General features: G+C 35.0%; 1 protein-coding gene across 1 annotated transcript in view; it reads left to right on the forward strand.

Annotated features, from left to right (window-relative positions):
- Positions 1-6,269, forward strand: part of LOC134533464 (bumetanide-sensitive sodium-(potassium)-chloride cotransporter) — a 98,222-nt gene extending 91,953 nt beyond the window's left edge. Inside the window, exon 21 of the mRNA XM_063370990.1 lies at positions 70-6,269. Coding sequence (XP_063227060.1) covers positions 70-205 — 136 coding nt within the window. The 3' untranslated portion in view covers positions 206-6,269. The remainder of the gene's footprint in view (positions 1-69) is intronic.
- The last annotated feature ends 6,028 nt before the right edge of the window (positions 6,270-12,297 follow it).

The raw sequence follows: 12,297 nt of genomic DNA on the forward strand, positions 1-12,297 counted from the left end.
AGTTTTTTTTTTCACGCCAAGAAAGTATAAATTCTAACCCACTTTTTTTTTTTTTTTTTTTTGTCGTAGGTCGCTCCCGATGCCCAGAAAAGGTTCCGTTTCGGCACCGCTCTACATGGCTTGGCTGGAAGCACTCACGAGAGACCTGCCGCCGTTTATCCTCACCCGCGGCAACCAGAACTCTGTTCTCACTTTCTACTCATAGATAGCGCGCGGGAAGCACGTCCGTAGTACGTAGTTGCCACTGTGGCTGCAGAGCAGCGCTGTCGTGGGCCGGTCGCACTACGGAGAGCTCTGCCTTGCATTTTTGAAATGACGTCGCTATGAATGATGATAACCAAAGAATACAAAATGAAAAAGAACATGAAATAATAATGAATTGCAGCTGTTGTGAACAGTGCACGAATAATGTGATTCAAATGCAAAATATTCGTATAGCCTACATACTGTGCACGAGCCAAAATTTAGACTTTGTTTAGGATATGCAGTGTTTCGGTTTAAATTTGTACTATTTAAGGTATCAAATTTGAGGTAGTTAGTAGAAATATTTTAATTATTTTAAAGCTTGTATGTTGTATGTGTTCTGTGGTACCAAATTGCATTTATGTATTTCATGCGTTTATGTTATAACCTTGTGTGTTTGATACCTAATCGGAACTACAATGGAAATAGGTACCAATTATTATTTTTTAATTAGTAGGTAGTAACTGGCGAATGATGCAGTAAAACCTGTCAAAAGAGAAAAAATTATCTAAGTAAAAAAGTTGAGGCAGTGTTCAAAAAGGAAAATGTTTTTTTTAATTTAATATGTATAATTAAAAATGGTGAGTAATTTTAATTCTAGTTCACCAAACCAGTTGTTTAACTCAATACGCATTCCTTTCGCTATATTAAACCAATATTTGTGAAAAGTTTATAATTGTGTTAATTCGAGAGGTTTAAGTAGAAGTAGTTTTTCTGTGCAAAAGTTATATTAATCATTCCCAGATTAAAAAATATAATTATAGTATAATATTACTGTCATTTTAGAAATATTTTTATACGGAAAAATTATAATAAGTAAATTTTAATACATACTTTATCAATCACAATTATAAATTATACATGAACCTATATTAAAAAAAAATCTTTCATCTCTTACACTATTGATACTCCGAAGTTAATCGACGGCCATTGGCTGTTCCCAAGCGTAGTCAGGAGTATTGATATCAAAAGTGAGAATTATATTATTTTAACCTCTTAATGTGCTTTGTGTGGCTGTGAAACATAAATAATTAATGTATGTTATTCGTTGTATATATGGGTTTATGATTTGCATTGTAAACAGGACCTTATTCACTGTAGTTGTAAAAATAATTGTACTATATTCAAAACGAAAAATTTCTGTCCACCTTTTTTAGGCATTTGCTTACAAAATATTACATATGCAGGTTTTATTGTTGTTGTTTTTTTAACATATTCTTTAAGAAGGATTGGTGTAAGATGAGCACACATTATGTTACTTACCTATATAGACATTTATATTACTGTTTAGCAACAATTTAATTTTTTCCTGCCAATACTTAAGAATACCCTATCAAAATTTTATTAGCTTATTAAAGCAAGCCAAACAATAATTGTGTTCTTTAAGTGCTGTAAAGATTTCTGAGATTTAAGTATAGTTAATTATGACAGTAACATTTTAAATATTAGAAACACCTTCTGAGATCGAAGAGATAAAGTTACTATATAGTTGTATTATGTGTGTTTAACCATTTGTGGATTACTTCACTTTCAAAGGGCGGATGTCTCTGTGGTTATCAAGAGGCAACATTTTATGCAACTCCCTTAACTATCTCTATTAATCGCAGAATCATTGTCAAAGTGGTTTCGATCGAGCCTTAAAAATCTCCGGGAGGTGTGTAATACCAAACGTATTTATTCTTATACACAAATATATACTTGAAATAATATATTTTATTAAGTCTCTTTACCTGAATATAGGATAGTAAATTGCAACAGGTATGATATACATACCGTTGGTATTTAGTTGTTGTTACAGCATATTTGTGATTAAATGAACTTGCATTTTTGGGACCAAAATTTCACTTATATTTACTTAAACTCTTTCTTTGTCTATCTTGACGATGGATTTTAAGCGTAATTTAAATGTTTGCCATTATTTTAACACTTTTCTTAGGAACGTTCGTAGCACAACTATTACGATGTTTAATAAAAAGTACCACACTATTTGGTTCCGTGTAAGTAACGGCCCTACAAAATCTTATGTTTTAAAGTAAAAATATTATAGCAAACTTAGCCTTTTGTTTCATAGCAAATGTAATAAGCTATATTTTGACTATTGTAATATACATATAATACTGTGAATGTGGCATTGCACCTGATATACAAATTTAAAAATGCTGCTTTTTGTCGAATGGTTAGGATAATGTATTAGCTTTTTTCAACCACTTCTCGAGAGAATTTATATAAGACTAGCTGGCCTGTCAGACGCTCTATCGAAATTTCAATAAATTTGTTTGTGATCATTTTGTGAATTTTTGAAAAATTCTTTTTAATGTGTAAACAAACTAAACATGAGAAAAGAAACCTATTTCTGAGTGATCATTGTACCTATTTACTTATGATTTTGGCCATGGATGTTCAATTTGAGGAGTAAATTCCGAAGTACGCCAGTTTTTTTAAATTTTACATGCGAGATGAATTCTCTGGGCAGTATACCGCTGAAATTCTGGGGATTTGTGATGTGCCTTGAATGTGATCGTCTTGGAACCATGCGGTCTTGTTAAAAAATGTAAGTCATAATTTAAATAAGTCAGAATTTCAAGTAAACGATCAAAACAAAGAAATGCTTTGATTAGGTTGGTGCACTGTGACATCACCATTTCGTTCATTGCAATGATTTTAGGTACACGACATTTTTTGTTTTGTTGTCTGGCGCGTAAACAAACTACGCTGATGGTTTCCCGACACGGAAACAGGCAACATACAACTGACCACGCGAAAAGCGTGGATTTTCAATGTTAATGCCGCAAACATTCAATGACTGTTACGGAATGCAACTTAACGAGTTTGCAATGCATCATTTATTTGTCTTCTTGCACGATTATTCAAATTCATTGTCAAGCGATTGGTTTTTCTACTGAAAAATGATGTCTCATTCGATGCATATCATCTTCGTTTGTATTTTCTCTTTCTTCTTGTGTACGCGCTGAACGTGTTTGTGATAATCGATTCCGTTCGATTTCGTTTCGTTCTTCGCGTTGCTATGCAGTTAGATTAGAGCGAAAATTCGTTCGGTTGGTAGCACTGCGAGTTCTACGACCTAAACAGCTCCGTCTTATTGGCGGCATTGCAATGTCGTTAACATGTGTCCATCAATTCAATTGTTTCAATTGCAACTCAGTGAGCGTTGCGAATGATTACAATTCAATTAAACATGAACAATTGATTCACTTTATTGATAATGTATAACATTTTGTCACCTCAAAACTCACCATATTTTGTAAGTTAATCTGTAAATATGTGTGAAATAAAATGATGAAACTTACGTTATTTCAAGAAACGATTGTGATGAACTAACAACAGAATCACAATTCAACTGAAGTTAAACAATTGGTGAGCTCGAAAAAAAAAACGGGAAACAAATGTATTTTTAATTTTAATATAGACTATAACGCCTTTATTATTATTTTTCTTAATACCTTCCAGTTTTGTTTACATTTGAAAATATTAAATTGATTTATTTTAAATTCTGTGAGTTAAACGAACTAAAATAAATCTAATATGTTGTTCCTAACATCAGTTATGATCGAAAGTACATACCAAAATTATGATTTTTGCAGTTTGTTATAATCTTCCAAATTTCCTTTTTTCCCGAAAATCTTTGTTGCACCATAAAGAACAAAACGAAAATATAATTACTTATATCAATCGTTCGAAATTTGAGTTTAAGGTATTAAGTTCATAAAAAAATTTCATATAAAAAAATCCCTTTCTGCACAGTCTATAGGCGTACCTAGTTAGATTTCGAAGTACCCATTTCTTTGGAAATATTTTGGAAACTTCTATAAACTCCTGGAATATTTTAAGAACTTAATGTAGTCAACATAACATACCAAATGTTCATCAAAATTAAAAAAATATCGACTATATATTTTATTATATTACATACGGCGAACATATTTGTAATGTGTTTTATCTTACTGCTTCCAGTTTTTAATGTCTTAACGAATTTCATAATATGCTTAATAAGATAGTCATGAAATTATTTTTGATCGTCTAACACTATTTTTTATCCCTTGCCCTAATACGTAGTCGCATATATTTTTGGGGAAAATGCTTAAGGCAATATTCAGATACTTATTAATAAATTACGACGTATTTGATTATAAAAAAGTATTTTTTTTTATTTTAACCCTTTTTTCTCGGCAATAGTTCGTTTCATCAAAAATAGTTCCAGCCAAAGGTTATAGATATTGTTGAGGCGTTTTACAATCAAATGGAAATGAAAGCAAATTTATTAAAAAAAAATAATGACATTTGGTTTTTCTTCCCCTAATATCTCTACCCCTTGCACGAATGGTTTGTTCTATCAAAAATTCTTTCAGACAAAAGTTTTAGGTAAAAATTATCAAATTTACAAACAATTTTAATGGATTTGATTGTGTACTTACGAAGGGCGTTATGAATATTTCAAATTCTACCCCTCATTTTTTCAACACATTGCAGCAATAGTTCGTCTAATCAAAATTGTTTCAGGCAAATGTTTTAGATAAAACACAATCTGTATAAATTCGATGTTGTGTTACGAACGGAGTTATTATTTTTTGTCCTCCAATGTTTGTTATTCTACGCCTTGCAGTAATGGTTGGTCGTATAAAAAATTATTCTGACGAAAGTTATAAATAACAATTTAAAGTTTTAAAGTAAAACAGAATGGATTTAACAGTTGTCATGGAACAAACCTATTATGAATTTTTTAAATTCTACATCTTTATTTTTTCAACCCACCTGCAAATGTTTCAGACACAAGTTATAGATAGAAATTATAAAATTTACAAACAATTAAAACAGAATTAATATTATACCTACTGAGGGAGTTAAGAATTATTGTTAATTCACCCCCTATTTTTTCAAGCCCTTGTTAAAATAGTTTGCCTAATAAAATATTGTTTCAGGCAAATGTTTTGGTTAAAAATTATCAGATTTATACACAATTTGTACACTTTATATATTTTCCTACGAAGGCAGTTATGATATTTTTTTAATCCGCCAACAATTTTTTTTCAACCCCCTGCAGTTATGCTTGATACTATCAAAAGCTTATTCAGACATAAGATCTTGGTATTATTCCTACGAGTTATAAAACTTTCAAATGGTTGTCCTATTTTCCATATTACGGGAAATAGGACAATTTTTTTTAATTTTCCGTTTTTATATTCTTTTGTTCGGATATCGCCCATTAACTAACTTGAATGAGATTTTCCACTAATAGATTTTATTTTTCAGTTTGGAAGTAATTTGAAAAAATTGTGAAATTTATCGTGTCCACAAAATTGTTACACATTTATATATATATTATATATATAACAATTTGATTTTGGGGTCTATGGACCATGAAACGAAAAACTATATAACAATTTAACAATTTTCCGGAAGTGGCACCATGTTAACGGCTACAATATGTCGTTTTTATTTTAAATCTACCTAAAAGAAATTTCAATTTTCCACTAATTTGCAAGTTTTCCGGAAAATTTTCCATTTTTTTCATGAAAACCTTATTCGGAATTTTACGAAAATTAAAATATAAAAAAATTAATCGGCCCAGTTGTTCTCAAGTGAGGCGCTTACCAAGGAACAGCATTTAATTTTTATTTATATAGATGTCCAGCTATTTAGTTTATTCTATTGGCATTTTTTTAAAAGTGTTTTCCCCTTATATTTGTATTGCACTTTCATAAATTTAATTGGCTTAATATATTGTTACTATCTCATTATTTTTGCTTTGGGATATTGTTTTTAACGACTGTAACTTAAATGGTTGAAATGGTATTATTTGTGAAATTTTTGTTCGATTAAATATTAGTGCACTATAAAGCAAGTTAAGAGCACAGCCAATGAGCGGTAGTTGTTTTGTGTAAAGGAATCACAGTCTTAAATTGCAAAAAAAATTGTAATCGTGTGCCTGCAACTTTTGTAAACCAAAGGAATACTTATTTATGTGCAAGAGTTTTGTAATTTTTATGTAAATAAATGTATGATCTTTTTGTGTTTTATTGTTCATTTCATGTACAATCATTGGCGTTTCTATAAAGATTTTAATAATAGAGGACGCAGTTAGTGTACACAACCGTGATGTTATATATGCACATGGGTGTGATCAAGGGTAGCTCCAGGAACACTTTTTCAGAAGGTCTATCGTGCAAAGAAAATATATTTATTTGTAAAACATGATATTAAATATGTCAGATATTGGCCTTGGATAATTAAAAAATGTATGGTCTGAAAAAACTGAACTTTGATAGTTGTATACAAAATTGACGATAAAAGTATTTAATTAAGTAGGCATTAATGTACAATACAAAAATTAAAAAAAACCACCCTCTCCTTGGCAACCCTTCTGTAGCCGCGCTTAATATGCGTGTAGATATTTAAACAACACACCTACACAAAAATACACAAACACACACAGGAGCACAAATCTTTAGGATTCGCAAGGGTGGATCGTAAGGGGAAAAAGGGGGGGGGATTGTTTTGCGCGTGGGTTTGAACCGAACCAAGTCATCTCTAGATAGGGTGCTTGCATGTTATACACCGCCCGTATTCCGGCATAAATGCATTACTATAAGCAGAAAACATAAAAAATATAAAGAAAGTTTTCCATAAAACACAGTTTTGACGTTTACGTTTAGAGCCCGTTTCACAGTCAAAATTTTACAAGCGCAAGCGGGGCCCCTTCAAGTGAGGGGTTTTGTTAATTCCAGGGGAGCACAGGCCTCCCCATGGCCCTCCAGAGATCTACGCCCATGTGCACTCATTCACATACACGTACACACACATATGTGAAGAGTTTTTTGATGCACGTAGTTTCCGAGCATGGTGACATGTGGTGGATGCTGTGGTGTACGTGGTTTTTTTTTTGACGTGACAACGTCTAATAAATCGTTGAACGCCGCCTACACGAACGAAAAAGTGTCCCGTTACGCACATTGTCCCGTTACGCTTTTTCCCGTTACGCTCATTGTACGCTTGCGCCGCATCTATCTCTCTTCCACTCGATTGGAACAACCATCGATTTTACTTTTTCGAGGCACATTAAACTTGAAACACTCCCATTCGTTTCCTATTTTTCCTATCATCGTCCTATCCTCAACAGAATAACACTGATTGGAAGATGTTAAATAGCAAACACGTTTAAAAGTTATAGTTAAAATAATCTCTTCGTTAAAGTAATAAACATATTTGAATATAATGAGTGCAAATAAAAGTAAATTTATCAATTAAATTATAGATTTCATTTCACTCCTTCTTTGTATCCACACAAAATAGTGATAATTCAATAAAAAATGATTCAAATTTTATTCATAAAAATATGCAATCATTTCATCAATGTTGTGTTATGACGTTATCACGTTAAACTATCGTCCGTAAACCGACCTTACAGACAACCAATTATTTTTTTTATTATTATTCCGCAGTGGTACATTCATTGCCTTCCGCAGTGACGAAGCGAAGAGACGACAACCGCTTGTGCTGGACCCGTGAAGAAGATTCCCCACAGGGGAAGCCATCCGCGACCCTGCCGGGGGTAGAACCCGGGTGGTGAGCCCCGTCGGCCAGAGGACCGTGCCACAGACTGACTACAGTTCTGCCAACCTTCAAACCACTGAACAAAAAAAAAAACTGCCAGATCCACGCTCTTAAAATAATGCTGGAGATTTGATCGAGTTTCAAGTTTAATTGTATCAGATATGTGATTTTGATAATATTGTCGCGGGTTGAAATTTTGCAGGGTTGTTGAAATCAAATTTAGGGACTTTACTGACGGGACTCTGGGCTGGCTGCTCTGTTCACTCGTCAGCGCAAGTGGCGTGACCATGTAATTGGGGCACGGGGCCGGCGCGGCGCGCTGCGGGCTTGCAGAATTTTGTTTGTTTGTTTGGCCGCGCGCTGGCGCAGCCACGGGCCGCAGTTACTGGGGCGCGCTGTCGTAACAAGCCGCGCGGTGTGGCCTGCACATTGGGGTAGAGGGGGGGTAGTCTTCCCAGATGTTCTAGTTAGTTGTTTAGTAAATTTGACTTCAATAACGAGCTTTTGTTATGGTAGGCGCGGCAGGGCGCGCGAATTTAAGCGCAAGTGAGTGGTGACTCGGGGCTCACTCAGGCGGAGGCTATGCGTCTCACCTGTGGTCACGAGTTGTTAGTTCGTTCGTGATGTAGGAATTCAGGCTCACTCAGGCGGAGGCTATGCGTCTCACCTGTGGTCACGAGTTGTTAGTTCGTTCGTGATGTAGGAATTCAGGCTCACTCAGGCGGAGGCTATGCGTCTCACCTGTGGTCACGAGTTGTTAGTTCGTTCGTGATGTAGGAATTCAGGCTCACTCAGGCGGAGGCTATGCGTCTCACCTGTGGTCACGAGTTGTTAGTTCGTTCGTGATGTAGGAATTCAGGCTCACTCAGGCGGAGGCTATGCGTCTCACCTGTGGTCACGAGTTGTTAGTTCGTTCGTGATGTAGGAATTCAGGCTCACTCAGGCGGAGGCTATGCGTCTCACCTGTGGTCACGAGTTGTTAGTTCGTTCGTGATGTAGGAATTCAGGCTCACTCAGGCGGAGGCTATGCGTCTCACCTGTGGTCACGAGTTGTTAGTTCGTTCGTGATGTAGGAATTCAGGCTCACTCAGGCGGAGGCTATGCGTCTCACCTGTGGTCACGAGTTGTTAGTTCGTTCGTGATGTAGGAATTCAGGCTCACTCAGGCGGAGGCTATGCGTCTCACCTGTGGTCACGAGTTGTTAGTTCGTTCGTGATGTAGGAATTCAAGCTTTCGGGCGGATGCTATGGCCGACGCCAGAGGCCACGAGTCGTTTAATTTAAGTTAGGTCATAATGTAGTCATCTTCAAGCTTTCGGGCGGAGGCTATGGCCCTTGTCACTAGTCGTTTAGTTATAATTTTTAAAATGTAATGTTCGTTCGGATTTTAAGGGCAGGAGAGGCCCCTACGTTAGTTTTAAGTAATCGATCAAGAAAGGCTTTTCGGAAAATGTGAGTATGGACTTATCTTTGTTTTAATTTTAAGTATTAATTATGATTTGAGGTATTCGGAAGGACTAGGGAAGTGTTTAGTGAAGTTCTCTCATTCTCTCTCTTGTAAGGTCGTTCAATCGTTAAGGAAGTAAAGAAGAGTATTGTTTTAAATTTTAATCCCGATGTGTAAATGTTCGTCAAGAATGATGTTGATTATTTGACTTTAAGAATAAAATAATTTTAATTTAGTATTATGTTATTTTGCAAAAATCTCCTTAGTTCAGCTCTCACCAGACATCCTGTACGGGATGACGAACCTATGATCCTAGGTACAGTAAAGTATTTTATGAAGTTAAGACTAGTTGATGCCAAGCGAGTTGTTTCTATGTAAAGAGCTACGATTCTCGCCCCCCCCTCTGAAAGTGGATCGTGACAGAAATGGCGGTGGCACCGGCTAGGTGCACGTGACAGAAATGGTAGAGTTCGCCGGATAGGTTCTATTTCTGGAGAGAGAGAGAGGTAGATTTTTATGTTTATTATTAAGTTAGTTTCAGCTTCTGATAGCAGGTTATTAAGAGTTTACTTGAGGAGAGGATTACGGAATTTAATCTAAGTGGAGGAAGTCTTTGAGATTTTTTTTTTGACGTAACATATGTTTATTTGAGTATACTTGTAAGGATAAAGTTTATAGTGATAAGTTGTTTTAAGTCGTTGAGTTTATCAGGGATTTTTACGTGAGGAGAATACGTTATAATTTAAATGATTAATAGAGATAATGCAAGTGGTTTAATTTAATTGAAGTTCATTTTAAGATTGTAGGTTAAGAGAATTATAATTTAAAATAAAGTTTTTTGTCGTAAATAGGAATTATTTTCAAGAGAAGTTTGTTTTGTTTTCGTGCGCGTAGGAGACGAGACGTACGAATTAAATCAGTCGAGGGAAGGATAAACGTTAGAAAGGAATTAAAGAGAAAACGAGAGTTTATGTAAAAGAGAGTTATAGAATTTATAGTGATGTTTTGTTTTAATTAGAAAAATGTTGAGAGTTGTTTCAGAACGACACGTCAGTGGACGTGGCAGAGTGAACACGTGACGGGGAGGTGCTGAGACCTAGCGGAGAACGGAGGAACCGCAAGCGAGGGTTGGCGCACCTGATGGAATTCGGTGACGTCACGGGCTCATACGGAGACGTGGACGGCCGTGACCTTGTTTTGATCAGCTGTACGGTAACTTAGCGATAAGAAAATAGACTATTGGTTAAATAAATTTAAATTTAAGTGTGTTTTAGAAGAAGAGGAACTTTCAGTATGTAAGTAATTTATTTTAAGAAGTGTATGATGTATAGGCTAGAAGTGTTTCGTTGTAAGTTGTTTATGTTTTTGTTAGTTAAATTCTACCTCGGTTTTAAAAATATTTTTTTGGGATTTGTAAACATTATTAAGGAGGTACACTATAAAATCGATAAGCATTGAGAAAACTGGGAAGGCTAGATTTTGTGTGTAGAGGGAATTTACTCCAAAAGAACAGAGAGACAAAATTAATGTTTTCTTTAGGGCGAGGGACCCTAAGGTGAGGTGTTGTGTCCCTGGGAAGAAAGGGAATTGTAGCGCAGACCATAGGAGATGGGCTGACTACGTGAATTAAGGGTTAGGAGAATCCTGAGAGTTGTGAGTAGTTTGGGGCAGGAGTTCCCCATGGTAGTACCGAAGTGGCTATCCTGTATGGGATAGGGTACCATTTCAATGAAGTTTGTTGGTGGGGTTAGAGCCCCCTGTGTAGTGGGCCTATAGCAGATAGGCACTACAGTGAATTTGGTTATTTTGTGAGGTAAATTCCCTGGAGGTTAAGTAAGATTGGATTCAGTTAGGAAGGAGGGAAATGAGAAACATTGCTGTAGAGAGTTAGTGTACTTGCCTAATGTGAAATTGAATTTTAATAAATTAATTAATGAGAAAGTTTTTTCTGGTCAAATAATAATGGAAGGGAATTAATTAATTTTTTTGAGTAAGGTGTTTTAAGTAATGAAATAAAATAAGGTGAAGTAATTTGAATAATTGGGGAGGAGTTTCTTTAAGAGTTTAGATACTTGTTTTTGAATTTATTGAGATATTCAGCCAGTGGAGTTTGAGAGATACAGTGAGATTTTAAGGAAATCGGTTGTTTATTAATTAGGACAAATGAGATTTTTTGATTAAGAGTCAGTAAGCATAGTTAAAATTTACGACATGATATTTGTTGACAGTTTACAGTTATTAAGGAGAAAACAGAGTAATCTATTTATTTTTATTTTAATGGTTTGAAGATAAGATTATGAATTTTTTTTTGGAAGTTTCTTTGGCATGTTTGAATAATTTTTATTTGGATTTTAAGAAATTACAGAGAAAATTTAATTGATTTACATTAGTTTGGAAGTATGGAGGTTTAGTGTTCGATTAGCCCTAACTTGATGGTCGGATCCCAAAAGAATGCCGTAAAACCGATAGCCAATTGAGAGGAATGCGGTAGGCGCTTGTGTAGAGAGGGGTTGTGGGAAAACTCCTTGGGACTGATGGCAGATCAGGGGCCCTAAATAGTGTGTGATGCTGTAAAACCAGTGCAGAGAAAGCCTGGTATGCTTAAATTTTTGGGCACAGGTTATGTAAACCTGGGGTTCCATGGGATTTAGTCATGTTAGCTGCTGTGAGACATTAAGATTTCCAGGCTCCATAGTAAATTCAATGTAAATTTTTGTTTTCTTAAAATAATAAATTTGTTTTTAATTTTTTTGAGATATTTGATTTGTAACAGTGAATACAGACCCCGAGGAATAAGAGTTGTCATGATGTGAGAGGAGAAGGTGGTAGGCCTAAAAGGGTACAGGCACCACAGAGGTTATGTGCATTGCATAATTTAAATATAAGGAAACTTGAGAATTTGAAATTTTGTTGTTGGTTTGTACACCCATAAGAAGAGTATAGGCAGAATTTTTATTGTTATGAGATGTCTAATTTAATTGAAAAGAAGAAAGTTTAAAGATGCAAGGTAACATTATTATTGTAATAATTGAAAGAGAT

This window comes from Bacillus rossius, chromosome 1 (assembly GCF_032445375.1).
Source record: "Bacillus rossius redtenbacheri isolate Brsri chromosome 1, Brsri_v3, whole genome shotgun sequence".
Classification (NCBI taxonomy): Eukaryota; Metazoa; Arthropoda; class Insecta; order Phasmatodea; family Bacillidae; genus Bacillus; species Bacillus rossius.